The sequence below is a fragment of the Sarcophilus harrisii genome, chromosome 1 (genome assembly GCF_902635505.1).
Source record: "Sarcophilus harrisii chromosome 1, mSarHar1.11, whole genome shotgun sequence".
Taxonomy (NCBI): domain Eukaryota; kingdom Metazoa; phylum Chordata; class Mammalia; order Dasyuromorphia; family Dasyuridae; genus Sarcophilus; species Sarcophilus harrisii.
In genome coordinates this window covers 220,311,521-220,332,924 of record NC_045426.1, presented here as the reverse complement: position 1 = coordinate 220,332,924, position 21,404 = coordinate 220,311,521, and the positions used below count along the sequence as shown (strand labels likewise).

Here is a 21,404-nt window from a genome sequence, read left to right as displayed (position 1 = left end):
AAAAGAATCCCCCAAAATATACATGTAAATCAAGAATGCCCATTCTCTCCACTATTGAGCTCATTTTCAAAATGCTAATAATAGAATAACAGAAAAAGAATTAAAAGTAGAAACCATGACTTACATAGAAAACTTGAGAAACTCAGCAAAGAAACTGAGATAATTATTAGCTTCAATAAAGTAGAATGCAAAATAAAAACACGAAAATCAAAAAGTAGTCTATATTTAACAATAACAAAATAGAAAAAGAAGTAAAAGGATAATGCAAATGAAATCAAAATAACCTCAAAACACAATGCATGTGGAAGTCAATCTACCAAGGCACAGTCAACTCAATTATATAATATTCTCAAGAAATTAAAAATGACACATTAACAGGAGGTACTTATTGCTCATAGTAGAACCATGCTAATTATCATGACAATATTACCTAAAATAATTTATACAATGCTATTCTAACTATACAATAGAGTTAGATAAAAATAATTTTAAAATTTGGAGGAACAAAAATTCTAAAATATTAAGGTATGGAATAAAGAAAAAAAGGAATGAAAAGAATTGCTGTTCTAGTATTCAAATAATATGATAAAGCAAGTAATCATCAAAACCATTTAGTTAATGCCTCAGGGAAATTTCTCCAGCAAGTCAAGTTAACAAGCATTCTTTAAGTGCTTACAGGCCAGACACTAAGAAGAGAAATAGAAGCTAGCAGAAATACAGCACACCACATATGGGAGAAAAAGACTTCTAACAAACTAGAGCTTTGAGTTATCCCTTTGAAACATAGACACTTTATACTTGATTCACTTTTCATTGAATTCAGCATGTACTAGTGGAAAAGTATGTCATACTTTGAATAGGGTATTCTATAGCAACCTTTTTTTTTTTTTTAATTACATCCCCCTTTTACATACCTTTGTTCTAAATGTCACTGAAGGCTGAAGAGAGGTGGTAGACTAGATGAAGAATATTGATAAAATGTGACTAATGAATTGATTTGTTTTAAATTATTACAGGTAAAGGGCAGAACTCTGTGGAGAAGTATACTCAAAACAAGGTGTTAACTCAGAGGAATTGATAAGACAATGGTTATCTAGTTTAGCAGGGTGATTAATAGTTCTTGTTCAATATGACTGATTTAATCTTACAACAAGGTGTTAACTCAGTGGAATTAAAATGATTCTCTAGTTTACATGTACTTAGTATTATATATAGTTCTACAAGTTGACAACTATTCTACAAGATTGACACCTATGATGATGTACTTGTAATAGAGTATATAAAAGCCAACCAGGACTGGAAGAGAGATATTCCATCTTTGATCAAGCTTCTGGTGGCTCTCCTGCCTCCTGCACTTTGAGAGAGAAGACTTAACCAGCCGCTGGTGGCTCTCCTGCATTCTTCCACTGAAACCAAGACCCATTCCAGAGAGCCTCCGGAGAGCTAGCCAAGCCAGAAGGAGACAGACGGTGAAGGAGATAAAAAAGACTTTGGACTTTATCCCCTACTATTCTCATGGTGATTTCTCTGCTGAAACTAAGGCTGGTCCAGAGACTTCCAGAAAGCTAACCATAACATTACAATTACAATCCTTTGTTACAAAAAAATATTTAGATTAAAAGAAACAATTAGATTCAACAAACTTAGAAACATCAATTACTTGGGAAGAACTCAATTAGATGAAATTTTCAGAAGAGACAAGGATTAAAGTTTAACCAACTAGTAGCTGATAAATGACATCATAGAAATAGTGCTGCACCTGCAGTCAAGAAGTCTCATCTTGAAGACTTGAGTTCAAATCTGGCCTCAGACACTTAACACTTCCCTGTGTGTGACCCTGGGTAAGACACTTACCCCCTATTACCTCAGCCAAAAAAAAAAAAGTCTCATCTTTCTGAGTTCAAATCTGACCTCAGACACTTACTAGTTATGTGATCTTGGCAAGTCACTAACCCCATTTGCCTCGGTTTCCTCATCTAAAAAATGAGCAAGGAATAATAAATAAATGAATAAAAATGAGCTAGAAAGGGAATTTGCAAATTGTGACTATCCTTGCTCACAAAACCCCCAAAGAGATTGCAGTCAGATATGATAGAAAAAAACTGAACAATACTATATAAAGGATGCGAAACACAAAAATGATGGAAAACATAGATCTAGCCTTGGGTATTTTATGTTTTAACTGGAAAAAAGATAACTCTATATGAAATAGCCAGTTTGATATTTATTAGGTCAGCTGATTCTTCACCTTTGAGCAAATAAGTTAATTTGTCTATTATAAATACCCAAATTAACTACAAAGGACATATGAAGGAAGATACCATTTGCATGCTATAGTGTATACAGACACACATATATACATATGTATACATACACACACACACACACACACATACATGCACATGCGCCTATACCTATTTGTGCCTAATAGTATACATCTCTAGGGTGAGTAGAGAGAGGCGAAAAAAAAGAAATTTACACAACAATTTTGTCGTATATTTGAAAAGAATAGCAAGTTCTGCATAACAGATTGCAGTCTCATGTGCAATAATTTTTTTAATGTACTATATTATGGAAATGCTTGTGTTATTCCACAAATTTAAAAAGTTTTAAAAAGAATGCTAGGGGAAGCTAGATGGCACAGTGGATAGTGCACAGGCCTTGGAGTAAGGAAGATCTGAGTTCAAAACCGGCCTTAGATAACAACATGGGGAAGTAACTTAACCCTAGTAACCCAATTAATTGATTTGGCAGATTGGCAAATGTATGTGTACATGTATATATAACTATAATGGTAAATTAAGGTTTTCACACAGAAATTTTGTCAAGTTTCTACCACTACATCACCACCCTCAAAAAAAGTAAATCTAGTGACATTGGATCATTATGAATATTTTGAGCTGAAGAGCACTTTTGTTCAAACAAAAGAAATAGAGGCTGGAAGAAATGAAGCAATTTGCCCAAGATTCCAACCTACACCCTCTGTCTCCAAAGCCAATACCAAAGGCATATAGAAAGACCCTTTAAGTATGTATAAGCAAATGTGTGAATAGATATGCCAAACCATAAGTATCAGTATAAAAAAGAGAAGCTTTATCATTATATTTTGTCATGTCCAGGGTGTCTTCAAAATGGAATAAATTATGCAGGAAAACCTGAGGAAAAAAAAATTATTCAGTTACTGCATCAAGAACAGAGCGTCCAGTGCAATTTCAAAGTAATTATAAACAGCAAAAAACAAAATTGTTTAAGCTGTGCTTTTGTAAGGTTTTCTAAGAAACTATTCTATTCTATATGAAATATAACCTGGAAAAAGTATTTTTAAAATGAAAAGTTAAATCAATTGTTAAAGGACCTAAGATTGCTATCACAGATTTAACATTTTGATTTTTAAAAGGAATTATAAAATTACCTTGTTTTAATAAAAACTGGTGTATAAAAAAAATGGCTTTCAAATGGGATTTAAACAGTTTGGGAACCAAAAAAATGAACTGTAGCAAAAATATTAAGCCTCAAATAATGCTGGCAAAGCTGCTTCTTTACACAAGTATCTTAGCAGTTTTTATTTGAAGTTATTTTCCCAGTACTTTTAGGAATCAAATGTTCATCTCTAAGAACAGCAATAACATACAGTTGATTTAATTATTTTCCTTTCCACAAAAATATCTTTTTTGTTGTTTTCACTACTAAATTGTTCCATATGAAAGAATCAATATCTTAAATTTATAGTGTATCTTCTCTGATATTTATATAAGATACATTTTGCTCAAAAATTGAAAAATCATGCTCATGTTATCAAATATTTCCCATTTAAAATTTCTAGTACCAACAGAGAACATCCCACCTTTTAAGATTAATGTTTCAATTTACCTTCTATTGAAAATTTTTCATACTTTTTCAATGAAGTGAACAATAGTTTTTCTTTTTCCTTTTTTTTTTTGTCTTTAAAAAATAAAATTTCCTAAGACATTCTCCTCACCCCAACTTGTAAGGTTAAATGCTTCAATTTGTTTTCTTGATAAAATATAAACAGTGTGAGACGTGTGGTATATTGCAAATAGTTTCAGACTTTTTCAATGTACTGATTAGTTATGCTTTTTTTTTCTTTTTGAATTTTAAAAACATTTACTATATGAGATGCTCTATAAGAAGAGAAAGGAAGGAAGAGGGAGGAATTTGGGGTGGGAGATTTCTGGAGGCAATTCTGGTGTTGTATGGGGAAAAAGACAATAAAAACTTGTTTCTAAAAAATAATGGTGTGAGGCCAAGAGATCTTGAGAGATTACAAATATTTGTGAACCTGAAGACCTAAAATATAAAGATAGCAAGACATCTCTATGTAAAAAGAGACCAATACCCATTCACATAAAAGCAAGGATAACTCTTCATGTGGCTTATCAGAAATTTATCTAAAAAGAAAGGAAGAAAATTATTGGTATTATTTGCATTAAAGAAACAAAAGAAACTTAAACATTGAAGTTGTAAATTTATTATGCATTAGGAAGCTAATTCACTTAAAAACCAAGAGCAGAGTACAAAAGGCCTGTTACCTCTTTTCAAGGCAGAACATGTTTCAAAATATATTTTTTCTTTTAAATGTATTCAGTCAGTACACAATCATTTATAAAAGCTGTATATATATATTTTTTCAGTCAATACCCTCATTACATTTATAAATACAAGATTTACACAGCACCCCATCAGGAAAAAAATTAAAACTCCTTACAAATATCTACATATATTTCATATATATAAAACATTCATAGGAATGCTTCAACAGAATTGGGTGTTGTTCAATGGTCCTTTTAAGGGTGCAGCAAAATACATATAAATTTGTATAGATTTTTTTCCCCCCATAAAACATCTCAAAAAATTACCAAGGGACTTGTAGTGAAACTAGGCCCACTAACATACCACTCTTTCAGAAAGGAATCTTACATGAATATTCCCATGAGATCAGCAAGTGAGATAAAGAGATTGATATGAAGGCTAAATATGATAATAAATGCACAGCAGTTAAGGCAGTAGTGCAATTAATGGGAACAAAAATTTCACAGGTCAGTTAAGGGAGATGGGGAAAGGGAACTAAGTAATAATTGTGCGCACTCTTTGATAAATATTCCCTTAGCACCCAGTGATTTAGTCCCACATACTTAGGAAGGTTCACATTTACTGAGCCTTGGAGGCAAGGGAGTAAGACCAATTTCTATTCAGTGTGCCACCTAAAAGCATTTTTTTTCCTTTGAAATCTAGAATTTTCTACATGATCTATGTTTAAAGAACATTTTTCTTTCTATATTAAAGAAAATAAAACATCATTGCTCTCTGTATTACTACTGTCCACTGGCATGAAGAATTTTGCTATAGTCAAGACCTGAAAAGGATGAAATAAGGATGATGCAAACTGATATTAAGATGATTCCCTTCCTTAAAGTGACTGTTGAGTATAGTTCCTTCCCCAAACGACACGGAGTGAATGGGATACACATTCAAGGAATCTAGCAGAAATGTAGAAAGGAACCTTAATTGTCTCTTATAAAGGAAACATAGCCTAGTTTAAAGCCTGTATGATTTGCTTCAAGCAATTTCAAAAGGTTGTAGTCATCATGACTAACTGCATTTCTCCTTTTAAAGGCAGTCAAATTCCTCTCTCTGCTACAGAGGTGCCCTTTACGTTAGAGTTTCAAGGTCAGGGCTCTGGACCACCATTAGAGGTACATATCATTTGCAGATAAGAATTTCAAATCTTACTTTGTTGCTAATATATCAACAGTATGGGGAAAGTGTGAGAGGGTGAAAGGGAAGCTCAGTCTCAAAAACTCAGCCCTGGAAAGGTGCCAATAATATCACCACAGAGTCCTATAATTTTCATATTCTCTCAGTCCTTTCCACAGTTCTCTGGAATGGTAAGCTTACTGTAGCTCCCTCTTCCTGCAATGTTCACAACTCAGGACATGGATGTGCAGTCTCCCCCCTAAGAAAAGAGTTTTTAAACACTGCTATCTTGCAGTAGGGGTTCAATGTCCTCATCAATGCCTCGTTCTGGATTGGTGGGCAGGTTGCCACTGATGCTGCTGTTGTGCTTTCTATTACTGCTGGCTTTGCTATGTCCGGGGATGAATAAGGCAACCAAGAAAGCCAGGAGGACTGCAATTGCACCAAACAGGAAAGGTGGGCCTGGAATGATGGCTCCCTGAGATAGTAGGAGAAACAAGAAGAAAACAAGTTGAAATGGAGTCAATTATAGGTGAACAAGATTTGTTCTTTCTAATAACATCCTGAACCACTTAAAAACTTATGTCTGCTTGGTCTTTCCAAAATTAATGAAGTCATACTTCTCATGTTTACTTTCTGCCTTAAATCATTTCTCTTAGGAAGAAACCAAAATGGAATTTGGGAATCTCAAGCAAGCTACAACATCCAAGTTTTCCAACAGGTAGTTAGATTATTTCCTTATCTTATGATTCCCTCATCTCCATCCCAGGTGTTTATGTTCAAAATTTTTGTTTGGTCATTTCAGTCACATCCAACTCTTAAGTGACCCCATCTGAAGTTTTCTTGGCAAAGATACAACAGTGGTTTGTCATTTTCTGCAGTTCATTTTACAGGAAATTGAGGCAAACAGGGATAAATGTCTTACCCAAAGTCACATAGCTCATAAGTGTCTGATGCCAGATTTGAACTTAGGAAGATTCTTCTTCCTGACTTCAGGCCCAGCACTCCTCTACCCACTAGGCCACCTGAGAATCTCATCTCATACCTTATCTAATATAAAACATATATGCTATATTTCTAAGTAGGCATATTTATATTAATGCTAGGAGTTTTCTAGTTTTAAGGATCTAAATGTGAGAAATTAGATTATTTTAAAAACAGAATTTGACATATTTAATTTGTATCAGACTGCTATCATATCTGGGGAAGAAGGGAAGAAGAAAAATTTGGGACACAAAATCTTACAAAAATGAATGTTGAAAACTATCTTTATATGTATTTGGAAAATTAAAAAAATTTTTTTAATTATTTTAAAAATTAGAGTAAATGAATGATTGATTGGAAGCTAAGTCTTCCTATCTTACCCAGACTGAAACTACTCAATCTCAATAATCATCAGCATGGAAGTTTTAACCTGCTATGGCTATAGATGACTCACTACCAAGAGTTCATCATACTGGTGTTAGATTCAGTATGTACATTCAATAGGCTTTAGTCTCCTGCAGCATTGAACTTCACAGATCCACCAGCCTCAGTCTCCCCAGGATCAGGAACTATAGGCATGCACCAGACCTGGTAATAACTAAATTATTTTAATTATGAATTAACCTACTTTCAATTCAAATATAATTGACACAACATTCCTCTTATATGGTTAAATTAGGTGTCAGAGGCAGTAAAATGTGTTTGCAAATACATATAAAGATTATCCACAAGTCCTAGAACAAAATTTTATTGTCATCTAGATACAACCAATTTGTTGTATGCTATGAATTTATTTATCACCAGCTAATTTACCTTACTGCCAGAATCCTGAATGACTTTTTCCGCAGAACTCTGAACTGATTCCATTTCTGTTAATTCCACATTGAACAAAAAGAATATGAAGCCATACAGTGCTGGTCCAAGGCCATTACACAGACCTCTAATTCCAGTTATTATTCCTTGAGCAACTCCTGCAGCAAAATAAAAGAAAATGAGATCATAGGCATTTTGACTGATAGGCTTCTATGTTTGCAATACTACTGAATCAAGTTTCAAAAGTCTGGCACAACATCATAGTCCTACCACGCTTCCCGATACCAAGAAAAAGAAAGATTTTTAAGAAGTTTAGCATAGGACCTGGCACATAGTAAGTGCTTAATGAATGTTTACTGATTGATTATATGCCCCAACAATCTTACTGCTTGGATTCACCTTCATAAAACCCTAAGCAGAATCAAAAGTTAGTGAGGTCAGTGGGCAAATGACGGCTATTTATGAATCTATCCCTCCCCAACTACCACCAAAATTCTCCAGCAGAAGAAGTAAAAACAAGTAAATTGGGCAACTGACACATAAGCTATCACAGACTTAACCATTCCTCTGGTTATATTAAAAATTTATAGAACATTAACAGAAGTAAAAGTTTTTTGAGCTTTCTGGGGCTGATAATATGTCAGCTAACATAGTTTCTATTGTATTTAGTGAGCATAATAAAATTCACATGTACTTTTCTCTGCTCATTACATCAACTAAGTAAATATATCTCATTCCTTTTTCATTGCCTTTACTGGCTCTGTCCACAGTATCTGTCACTGGTCACAAATAAATGAGGTCCTGAAAGTTTTGGTGCACTTCCATAGCCTGACTTCTGAGACACCCTGTATATCTCCACAGAAAAAATGAATGGTATGTGACTATACTATCTAAACAACTATTAGTAATAACAATAGTAGTTTAAAAAACCTCACATTTATATGGCACTTTTAAGTTTAGAAAGTACTTTCCTTATCAAAATAAAGCTGTGAGGGAGGCACCTTATAGCACATTAGTAGAAACATTACAGAGTAAAAAAAAAAATTTTTTATTATAATGGTTAACATTTACATTTAGATAGTGCTTTAAGAAGCATATGATGCTTTACAAATATCACATTTTATCTACACAACAACACAAGGATCTAAGAGTTATTATTATTCTTATTTTATTGCTGAACAAACTGAGGCAGACAGAGATGGTCAATTGACTCATCCAGAGTCAACAAAAAAGAATTAATAAATGTCTGAAACAAAACCTCAAAGATCCTAAAAAAGAAGATACTGTTTGAATCCAGAAAGAAATATTGTTAGGCTTTGGGAAATAATAAGCTTTATTGATTTAAAAGAACATGGAAAGCATTAGAAGAAGTGACTTATGAGGGAAGATGCAATTCCTTCACAGAAAGAGATTAACAGGAGGAAATAGACATAGTCTTACATCGATATATAAATGCATGCATGTATATATATATATGTGTGTGTATGTATGTTTAGAGATAAATATGTATATATCCACACTTAATTGTAACCTTCTTTAGAGTAGGAGGAGAGGGAAAAATAAAGTAAAAAGTGCACAGTAGTAGAGAACAAAAGAAAACCAACAAAGAAGCAAAGGAAAGCTGGGCAACTTTGAAAACAATATGCAATATTTATTATATACATTTTCTTGAAATGAAAATGTACTGTTGTATATAGAATTCTCTATTATGGTTTGCTGTGCACATGGCAATAGTTTGGGGCTTCTTTTTTTTTTTCCTCACCTTGTATTTAAGCATAAAATAAAACAAAAAACTTACAACCAAGTGTTTGAGATCATATTTGAACTTAGTTCTTCCTGACTCTAAGCTCAGCATTTTATCAACTGCACTACCTGGCTACCTTTATACTGAAAATCTGCTTCATCTATTTTCCCATTGTACTTATTTCTTTATATTCCAAATACTGACCAGCCTTACTCAATGTATTAGAATCAATATAGGGCTTGGCTGGACTATTTCATTTTGAAGAAAGAGTTTACTGTTATCTGAAAACCTGCAAAGAAAGCAGTACTGCTTTTCTCAGATATCAAAGCCTGTCTCTTCCTTGGGTTCCCACAGATACTAATGTTCAATAGCTGAGTAGCACTACCTTTCAGACATGACTGCATCCCCTCATTTGTTCCCATGAAAATAGTCTCACAGGTGTCTTATCTCATTTGAGCTGCTGAACTATTTAATCTTGTCTCAAATCCCTCTTGTTCAACGCCAAATTCCAGAACTGTTTACCTTAAAGTAAGCACCACATGTGTCCTTGGTGTCTCCTTATATTTTTCTGCTTCTGACCCTGATAAAATTTGCTCATTTTCCATCCCTCTTGGACTTCCTAATGTTTGCAACCATATAAATATATCAATATATTCACTGAATATTTGGGACCGTTACCTTTTGGAAGTGAATCTTCCATCTACAGCTGTCTATAATAAACTTTTAACAATTTACCCTCAACTCAGACTAGTCATTTGGGTGATCATCACAAGTTTACATTTGACACACTTTAAAATTACAAAACACTTTGCATACATCATTTAATTTGATCTTCATAGTGACACTAAGAAATAAGTAGAACAAATATTATTATCTCTATTTGACAGATGAAGAAGCTGCAGCTAAGGTTAGTCAGTCAAATCTGATTTGTTCAAAGTCACATAACTAATGAGAGGGGAGAACTGGAATACAAAACCATGTCTTTTCATTCCACCTGTAGGGCTATTATTTAGTTAGTATTTTCTATATTCTTTTTTAATATCTCCCTTAGATATTAATTGAAGGTATTAGAAATGTCAATGTTTGCAGCTTTCAGGCTGGTATATAAAAGCCACAGCTTTAATTCAACTTTTTTTTTTCACTCATTCATTCATTCATTTGCTGAAGCAATTGGGATTAAGTGACTTGCCCAAGGTCACACAACTAGGAAATACTAAATGTCTGAGGCCAGTTTGAACTCAGGTCCTCCTGACTTCAGTGCCAGTGCTCTATCCATTGTGCCATCTAGTTGCCCCTCACCTTGTATTTTATAACAATAATAATAAAAATTAAAATACTGACAAACATTTGTATTAATAAAACAAGTCTAAAAGTGTGTCCCGGGTGTTATAATGGAAAGAACAATCAAAACCTCATATACTTGCTACTGAAACATTAAGTTATGTAAATATGTACAGAGTGGTTGTTAACTTGCTTCTTTACCACTAGATGGCATGCATTAACTCTATATCTAACACAACCTCCCCCTAACTCCCTTCCAAGAACTGAACTGAATTATCCTATTTGAGTGATCCTTACATAATCCCCAAGAAGAAACACAGAAAATGTTTTGCCTTACATATTTGGGGTCTTTTTTCAGGTGATATGAGCAATTTACTTAATTTCTGTACTAATTCAAATCTACTATGGAGGCAGGAACTGACTACGTCCAATATATACAAAGTTCTGTTCTCAGGCCTAGTTTCATTGTAGATATTTCCAATCTTGTGGAATAAAGAACACTCTTTCCTTATAATAGTTATTCTCCACTATCTGCTAATAAGGGAGAAGGGGAGTGATGAATAGGAAGAAGAGAGTGAGAAAGAAAGCACCATAAGGTACCTCCCTCACAGCTTTATTTTGACAAGGAAAGTACTTTATAAACTTCAAAATACCATATAAATGTGAGGTTTTTTTTTTTAAACTATTACTATTTACCTATGCTGGATCCCTTTTGCTACACAATACAATCCATTAAAGAAGGCAGAGACCATATCCAATCTCTGTATTTCCTTCCATCAGCAAGCACAATGCTTTGCAATTTTAAAAGGATACTAAATGAACATATAATACACCTCTTTAATCTGCTTTTTCTACTCCTTCCAACAACAAATTAAAAAAAAAAATACAATACAGTTAAGTATGTAATTCAAAACTGAATAGGAAAGCAAGATATTTCCCACTGGCCTTTTTAATATTCAAAACAAGGGAGTAAAGATTTTATAAAAACATGAAAAGTATGAAAGTTAAGTAGAAAGCAAAGCAAATAACTGGAGAAAAACTACTCTTGTAAGTAAGCTGATAAGATAAAGGTGTCATTTCCAAAATAGATATGGAACTAATTCAAATGTATAAAAATAAAAAGTCATTCCCCGATTGATAATGGTCAAGGGATATGAACAGACAGTTTTCAAGCCTAAACTATCAATAACTATATGGGGGGAAAATGTTCCAGATCACTAGTAGTTAGAGAAATGCAAATAAAAGCAACTCTCAGGGCAGCTAGGTGGCGCAGTGGATAGAATACCAGCCCTGAAGTCAGGAGGACCCAAGTTCAAATTTGATCTCAAACACTTAACACTTCCTAGCTATATGACCCTGGGCAAGTCACTTAACCCCAAATGTCCCCACAAAAATAAAGTAAAAGCAACTCTCACCAACAGGACTGGCAAAAGTGACCCTCCAAAAAGAAAAATGGGGGGAAGGTGAGAGCTACTGTAGAGGGAAAAAAAAAGGTACAATAACTCACCATTAGTGGAGCTATGAACTGATCTAATCATTCTGGATAGCAATTTGGAACTACAGACAATAAGTTACTAAACTGGAGGTCTTATAACCCAACATTAATTATTCTAGTATACAGAGATCAATGAGAGAAAAGGGACTTGTATGGACAAAAATATCTATAGCAGCTATTTTTGCAGTGAGAAACAACTGGAAATTAGAGGGGCTGATGAAGTGGGAAGTAGCAAAACAAATCACAAGTACATGAATATGATAGAATACTACATCACTGTGTCCCTCCCCCCCAAAAAATTGATAAAGATGACAAAGAAAGCTAGAAAAACTTTGATGAAATGATACAGAATGACTTTAGAAGAATAATTTCTACAAAATCAACATGATAAAAAAATAATTAGCTTTGAAAGACCTAAGAACTTTGATCAATACAATGACCAATAAGGATTTCAGAAAACTCATGATGTTTACTATCTACTCACTGAAAAAGAGGTAATAAAATCATAGTGCCTACTGAGACTTATTTTTCTGGACATGGCCAACTTGAAAAAATTTTTTGATGGACTATACAAATTTATTACAAGGATCAATTCTTACTTTTTCAATGGGGAAGGAAAGATGGGACAAAAAGGAAGATTTTTCTCATAAAAATCTGAAAAATTCAAGAAAAAATATGGTGAGGATGCTTTTTGATTTCGTGTTATTATTACTAAGTCTGTACTACTGAAAAGACAAAAGAAGGAAATGACCCAAATATGCACAAAAAATATTTATGTCAGTCTTTTTTGTGGTAGCAAAGAATTGAAAATTAGAAAGGTAACTATCAATTGCAGAATGGCTGAACAAAGTATGATATATGAATACAGTGAAACTGTATTAAGTTAAAAAATGATGAAGTGGAAGGTTTCAAAAGAAATCTGAGAAAGCCTCATATCACTGATGTAGAAATAGACAGTTCCAAGAGAACAATTACTAAATAATAATAACAATATAAAGACAAATAATTTTAAAATACTCAAGAACTATAATCAATGCATTGACCAACCAATATTTCAAAGGATTCAAAATTAAACTGGCTACATACCTTCCAATAAAGAGCTAACAGACTAAGGATACAAATTGATATAGACATACAGACATACATACATACATACACAAACACATACGTATGTATATAAGTGCATATATTGGGAAGAATGGAAGGATGGAGAGATATAGCCAGTGAGAAAAACTGTCTTACTTGACAGTTTTATATATAAATATTTATTTATATATACTTATTTATTTATTTATATAAATGTTTGTTGCATTGGTTTTGTTTTTTCTTTTTCATTGTGCATAGGTGGAGGGAACATTATAGGTTAAAAGGAGGGGAAATAGATCTTTATTTTTTAAAAGTAAAGAAAGAATGGGGGGAAAAAATCAAGCAAGAAAACAGAAGCTCAAAAAAATAGTATTTAACTTCATAAGAGTAAAATAAATGAAACTAGACAAGGAATACAAGACATGAAAACAGGAGAATTAATTGACCTCACCTTGCTGGTCTGACTCTGCATTACGTGAAACAAGTGCACTGACCGCTGGAAATGTAATACTTGACATGGCTGCTACAGTTCCTGCTGCCCACATCATCCTGCAATGATAACATGTCACTATGTAATTAAAGACTCCAGTCACAGAAAAACAAAATGATTTTTCCTTCACATTTCCTTTGTACCCATATTGGGGAGTGAATGAATACATGCTATTTGAGCTTCCCAATGTAAGCTTTTTTGGTTTTTCATTTCCTTTGAATTCTTTGCTTCTTCCCTGGAAAGACTAATTCAAAGCAATGAAGCTTTCTTCAGTTTACATTCATCAAGTTTTCCTTCTGATCGAATAAGCAAATTACAAGTGAGAAACTCTTTGCTCTGTACCAATCTCCCTATTTCCCTTAAGGCTACCACATTTACTTATACCCACCTAATGAGCCAAGAAAAAATCAGGGGAGAAATTTGACACTGGCAGGCTAGCAGAATTCACAAGGACGTATTGTTGAAGTGTAACCCAGTGGAAATGCTGAATGAACAAATTTGAAAATTCAGGCTAATACTCCAGACTCTTCCAAATGTACTGCCTTTTAACCTCTACTGACTGCAGAGAATCTCCAGAGAAGGCAGAAATTAAGGGTAAAAAAGGGAATATAACTCTAATACTAAGAAAGAAAACGAGTCTCTTTAGATCACCTTTTCTCAACAATCTGGATCCAAGTTGAAAGTATGATGGAAACTAAGTTCTTATTTCTGACTAAAATCATTGGCTAATGCAATGATTCAAGGCAAGTCCAATAGACTTGGGATGGAAAAAGCCATCTGCATCCAGACAGAATTATGGATACAGAATGTGGATCGAAGCATAGTATTTTCATCTTTTTGTTTATTTTTCTCTTTCTTGTGGTTTCTTTTCCCCTTTGGTCTGATTTTTCTTGTACAGCATGACAAATATGGAAATATGCTTAAAAGATTTGCACATATTAAAACTATATCAGATTGCTTGTTGTCTTGGGGAGGGAAGAAGTAAGTGATGGATGGAGAAAAATTTGGAATACAAAGCCTGGCAAAAATTAATATTGAAAATTATCTTTGCATGTGTTTAGAAAAATAAAATACTACTGAAAATTTAAAAAGAAAAGTAGTGGCTACATGATATGCATTAATCTTATAAGAGGAAAAATATCTCTTGTTCCTTTCATAAGATTTGTAGTTAAGAATAATGGGGTTTCTATAATGCCCCAAATATGTAGGTCTAGTCCTAAAACATTAACAAAGGGGAAATAACGAAGCTAAAATGAAATGCTATGTATTAAAAACAGTGGGAAGGAATTTTTTTTTATTTTCTAAGGTAATTAAGAATACATAGAAAATAACACACTAGTCACCTATATTTGTGTCACCACGGTCCATCAAGTATTACTTGATGTACCGGAATTTCAAGTATATACAAAAATATATATAATATATAATATACATATTATAAAAGAACAGGGCTAGCTCTAACAGGACAACAATTAGCAATATAATAAACTAGAAGCCATAATGAAGAGGTGATGAGAAAAATATGGCATTCTTTTGACCTTGTATCAATTAATAAAAGATTAATAAAATCTTTCTGTATTGCAATCTAATAAATTAGACAGTGTAAAAGAACATACATGGTCCATTTCTTGAAGCAACTTAAACATTACTTAAGAATATAGGCCAAATGTTTAAAAACCCAACCCCCCTCCCCCCAAAAAAACCAACTTAAAAAAATATAATACATAAAAGTATTCTTTTTTAACTTATTAATGCTCTATCATTACTTTTTCTCAAATTCAAATACCCTAAGAATAGCAACATGGACTATACTTGTGATGTCTTTTGTACAAAGAACTTACAGATGAGAAAATTCCCTTTACAAAAGAAGAGCAACTCTTCTACTACAACTTTTATCCTTTACCAAATTGCCTAGCATGGAGAGGTTAAGTGATTCAATCAGCTGGAGGTGGAACTTGAAGTCAGCTTTTCCTGACTTCCACATCAGCTCTCTCTTCACTATTCCATACTATCTCTTTCAGCATTTCTTTTCTCATCAAGTTCAAATTTCACAAAACTATAAAATCCTAACATATCTAATTATTAAAGTAGTGCTATAATAAAAAATTTGCATGTGTTCCATTAATAGAAAGTCTTTTCCCTTTCTTAATTCTCTAAAATCCAAAAATCATTCACTTAAAGCTAAAACTCATCCAAAAGGCTTATTTAGAAATACATAACTACCAAAAATGGTAATCCCTTACCATGCCTGAGATCCAAAACCATACCACGCCAACTGGAACATCTGAAAACCCAACCCCAGGAGAACAGTGTTCTTATTTCCTATTGACTTCATCAAGATGCTAAGAAATACTGTCTGAAAAATAGAAGAGAAAACCTGTGAGAAAATAATTTTATAAACTTTATAAACGACTGATTTACCACTTTACAAACACGAACATGTCACAGAATACTACCAAAATCACAATGCTATAAAGGCAATAACAAAAGACATTTATGTAGTGCTTTAAACTTTTCAAAATTATACACATATATACACATAATCTCATTTTAATTAATATTGTGATTCAGGATACTTAATAGAATCATACCACCTCTTAGAAAAAGATGACTAATTGTTCAGTTCCAAAAGTCCAGAATTTAAATACCTTCTGAGTTTTAAAGGAAAATGACTCAAAAGCTTTTCCCTATTCTGGTTCCTCTGCACTTCTCTAATTTAGGGCTACCTAAAATATAGCTAAATATTAGTCTTCTTTCACTGAATAAGAATTCATTAATCATTATTACTTTAAAATGACATTTCTAATTACCTCTAGAGAAATGTTGTCTATTTCAACATTTATTTAGCATCAATAAAAAAACCGAAATTGTACAGAGTATTTAACTAGATTTACAAAGTAGTAGTTCAACACATTAAAAATCCAGTGAGAAGATAAAAATAAATACATCTATACCAACATTTCATGTAGATAACTATCATATATTCCAAGGATCCATGGTTTTGTGAGTATGGTTACTTCTTCCAACAACTCGGATAACAATCCATCTACAATCTGCTAGAAGATGTCTTTAGAGAGTTTTTATGGATCTACATGCAAACAACCTGGTGATTAGCCTCTAATAATTAATTGATGTTTGAATGAAGGAGATGGTGTTTGTCACATTTAAGCTCAAAATCTTTCCAAAATGGTAAAATCTACGAGTTTGTACTCTACTGCATAATCTTTAAAAAATTCCAAATCAATTTTCAAGATGAAAAGACCTTTGAAAATATTTGCTTAAGACAAGAAAACTGATGCATGCATATGATAGGTATACCAAAATAGTTGCATGAGATATTCTGGCATTAACCAACTAAATGAAATTATTACCAGAGATAGGGATATAAAGAATAATCTATAATTTCATTGATATATTGACTTCCCAGTTGAGGATATTTCTTCTACCAATGCAAGTCAATACTTTCTATATGTAAAATCTTAAACAGATACTCAGAATATTGAGAGAGTAATAACTTTTCCATAATCACACAACCAGTATAAATCAAAGGGAGGACTTGAACTTCCTAAAAGTACTCCTTTAGTTCCCTATAACTCTATGTGTTAGACTCTCATATAGCTTTGGTGATATAATATAATACAATACAGTTGTATTACATTAAGGTGGGGAAGGGCAGGTAGGGAACAGAACTCAATTTGCTACCCACAGAAATCAGTTTCTATTTAAATTTAACACTGAAGTCCATGATACCTCTTTATTATTATTTAAAAAAAAAACTGTCATTTAAATTAAAAATTAACTTGATTCACAAATGATAACACCCAATTTTCTCAATTCAGTATTTTACATGGAGTATGACATTTACTTTTGCCACATTTAAAATTATTTTTTAATTTATGAATGTAAAAACATCAACAATGGATATTTCAATTCACAAATAGAAAAGACTGTATGCAATTTTTAAAGTCTATATTGTTTAATATAGTAGCACCAACAATGCCCCCTTGTCAATAATTTCAGAACTTCCTACTTGCAACTATTCTCTCTCCAACTCTATCTCTTTCTTAAACCCACCTTCTTTCTTTCTACCCATTTCCCTTAAGCCTAATGATATTGTTATTATTTTGAATTAAAACACTATTTACAATCCAACAGGGGAGACAATGTTCAAACAGATATACATAAACAAGCTATGTTAAAAACAAAATAAATAATCGAGAGAGAAAGTCCCAGAATTAATATACAGTAAAAGAGAAGACTGAACATAAAATTGCAGAAAATTTATCCTTTTTAAGTTCAGAATGTTATGACCACTCTATCCTCTCCTTCATGTATGTTCTTCTTCTAATGAATGTCAATTATGAGAACTAGTAAGTTTCTTCAGCTTCTTCCTCATTTCTTCCCTAGTATTTTATTTTCTGTTCCTTTCCACTCCTTAAACCAAACAAAACCATACTTAAGACCCATGATTCTCTTCCTCAGCTCTTTCTCTGGCACTCAAATATAGGAGGATTCAGAAGAGAAATATTTCTTCTCCCCTTATTAACAAGTAGACTAATTCCTCATCAGTCAGTCCCTACCAACTGCTCAAATGTTATTTACCTTTGTCTCATGTATTTGCATTTGAGACTCAACACAACACAAATACCATTCTCCTTCATTCAAATATCAATTAATTATTAGAGGTTAATGCCAGATAATTCCTCATCAGTCAGTCCCTACCAACTGCTCAAATGTTATTTACCTTTGTCTCATGTATTTGCATTTGAGACTCAACACAACTTTTCTGATCTTTTTATCAGAAAAGTTTCAAAGCCCTCTTTCATTAAGATTCTATTGTTTTTTTCTTCCAGTAGAATTATCTTCAGTCTTGCAGGATAAATTATTCTCGGTTAGAAATCTTTTGACTTTTGGAAAACAGTTTTTCAAGATTTTCTTTCATATATATATATATATATATATGCTATAATATCATGCTATATATATAGCAAGAATGTTCAAGTCATCTGTGACCCTGACTGTGATTTCCCCTTTCTTAAATTCTTTCAGTTCTAGATGTTTACAATATTTCTTTTCCTTGACCTGGAAGTTCTGGATTTTGATCAGGTCAATCCTTAGTATTTCAAATTTGCAGTGTTTTTTTGAGGAAGCTCCTGATTTTAATGGGCCTAAGCAGTTTTCTCATTATGTTTTCTTAAAATATGGGATCTAAGTTTTCATGTGGTCACAGCTTTCAGGAGAAACAACTTCATAAATTGTCTTCCCTCAATCTCTTTTCCAGGTCAGTTTTTGATAGCAGATACATTATAGACTCTTCTGTTTTTTTCTCCCAACCTTCTGATTGAGTTTTCATTTCTGCTGTTTGTTTCCTCATGAACTCACTGAGTTCTGTTTGTTCCATTTCATGTTCTAGATCACTACTTGAGTAAGGTGGTTTCCTATCTTCTATTCTAAGTTATAACTTTCTCTTTTTTATTTATTTTTTGATAAATGGTCAAAGGGTATGAACAGATAATTTTCAGATGAAAAAATCGAAACTATTTCTAGCCATATGAAAAGATGCTCCAAATCATTATTAATCAGAAAAATGCAAATTAAGACAACTCTGAAATACCACTACACACCTCTCAGATTGGCTAAGATGATAGGAAAAGATAATGACAAATGTTGGAAGGGATATGAGAAAACTGAGACACTGATGCATTGTTGGTGGAATTGTGAATACATCTACCCATTCTGGAGAGCAATTTGGAACTATGTTCAAAAAGTTATCAAACTGTGCATACCCTTTGATCCAGCAATGTTTCTACTGGGCTTATATCTCAGAGAGATCTTAAAGGGAAAGGGACCTGTATGTATAAAAATGTTTGTGGCGGCCCTGTTTGTAATGGCTAGAAACTGGAAATTGAATGGATGTCCTTCAATTGAAGAATGGCTGAATAAGTTATGGTATATGAATGTTATGGAATATTATTATTCTGTAAGAAATGACCAGCAGGATGATTTCAGAAAGGCCTGGAGAGACTTACATGAACTGATGCTGAGTGAAATGAGCAAAACCAGAAGATCATTACACACTTCAACAACAATACTATATAAATCAATTCTGATGGACGTGGCACTCTTCAACAATGAGATGAACTAAATCAATTCCATTTGTTCAATGATAAAAAGAATCATCTACATCCAGCAAAAAAACTCTGGGAAATGAGTGTGAACCACAATATAGCATTTCCACTCCCTCTGTTTTTGTCCACTTGTATTTTTGATTTTCTCCTCGGGTTATTTTTACCTTATTTCTAAGTCTGATTTTTCTTGTGCAGCAAAATAACTGTATGGATATTTATACATATATTGTATTTAACATTTAAAACATATTGGTCTACCTGCCATCTAGAGGAAGGGGTGGGGGGAAGAAGGAGAAAAATTGGAACAGAAGGTTTTGCAAGGGTCAATGCTGAAAAATTACCCATGCATATATCTTGTAAATAAAAAGCAATAAAAAATAATAATAATAAAAAAATATTTTTTAAAAAGAGATATCTATTTTCTTTTAATCTCATTTCATTTCTTTCAGCCACTCGTACTAACCTTGTGGATTACTCTTTTTTTTTTTTTCCTGAGACTATTTTTGTTTATGGCACAACATTTTTTCTTAGAAAAACTACTTGAACCCATTATCGTAAAAATTAGAAGACCTTGTTAAGTGTGTTTAACTGTTTCTTCTGTTTGCTCACATTTCTGAGTTGAATTTCTGTACTAGGACTACTTTTTGCCTTTTTTTACATCTCAAGTTAGCTGAGCACAATACTTGGGCTTTAGGAGGCACTTAATAGATGCTTGCTGAGCATAAGGCTCTCTACTCCCTCATCACTCTCTACCCTTTCTCTTGGATAGGTCTTGGGTCTGCTTCCTCCCAGCACACTAAGAGTCAATGCCTGTGCAGTGTAGGATAGGGTGGCTGAGATCAGGCCCTGTCCTCTTACCACAATCCTTGCTTCTGCTTCTTTTCCTAGTGTCCTAATGCAAGTATTGATCTTGGCCCTTTTCTGCTTTCCCATTATATAATTCTCCCCCAAAGAATCTGGTTCCATCTCTTGCTATTGTCCTTAAAGGGCCCTATTAGATGCAACAGATTCAAAGATATTTGCTAGTATATATGAGGGCTTGGGAATCCTCTGTAACCTTCCCAGTCACCATCTTAGCCAAAAGTGCATTTGTCATCATTAATTATGTACAAATAAAAACTTAGGTCCTATGACAAGCTTAGAACCCTTTCCACAGTACCACACTGCAAATATTTTATTCCAGAGGCAACACAGCATTTCTGAAGTTTGTTAAGTAAGGGAGTCACATGGTCAGCTTCACCTTTGAAAAATAATAATTTTGGCTGCTTTTGTAAAGAGGGCAGAATAGAGCTAAGGATAGACTAAAGACAGAACTCCAATTAGAAAGCCATAGTAATAACTGATATGAAAGATAAACTGGTCCTGATTTAAGGTGGTAGCTGTGTGAAGAGAGAGAAGGGGCCAGAAATAAGAGATACTGTAGAGGTAAAAACAGCAAAATGTGGCAAATGACTGTGTGTGTGAAATAAGGAAAAATGAAAACAATGAAGAACAATTTTGGGAATTAGAAATTTAGAAGGCTTGAAGAATGATAGTACTTTTGAAAAAAACAACAAACTTTTAAGGACAGGTTAGGGAGGAGGGATGAGAGAAGAAAGCCAAGGAAGGGAGGTGAATTCTATTTTGAACATGTCAACAGTTGAAATGTCTCTGGGAAAGTCAACAAGG

The 21,404-nt window shown here is 33.2% G+C and overlaps 1 protein-coding gene across 1 annotated transcript in view; it reads right to left on the bottom strand.

The window, feature by feature from the left end:
* Nucleotides 1-4,466: 4,466 nt before the first annotated feature.
* MFSD14B (major facilitator superfamily domain containing 14B) overlaps nucleotides 4,467-21,404 on the bottom strand; it is a 72,147-nt gene continuing 55,209 nt past the window's right edge. Inside the window, exons 9-12 of the mRNA XM_031937641.1 lie at nucleotides 15,852-15,964; nucleotides 13,570-13,667; nucleotides 7,513-7,670; nucleotides 4,467-6,193 (exon numbers count right to left, since the gene is read on the bottom strand). Coding sequence (XP_031793501.1) covers nucleotides 5,990-6,193; nucleotides 7,513-7,670; nucleotides 13,570-13,667; nucleotides 15,852-15,964 — 573 coding nt within the window. The 3' untranslated portion in view covers nucleotides 4,467-5,989. The remainder of the gene's footprint in view (nucleotides 6,194-7,512; nucleotides 7,671-13,569; nucleotides 13,668-15,851; nucleotides 15,965-21,404) is intronic.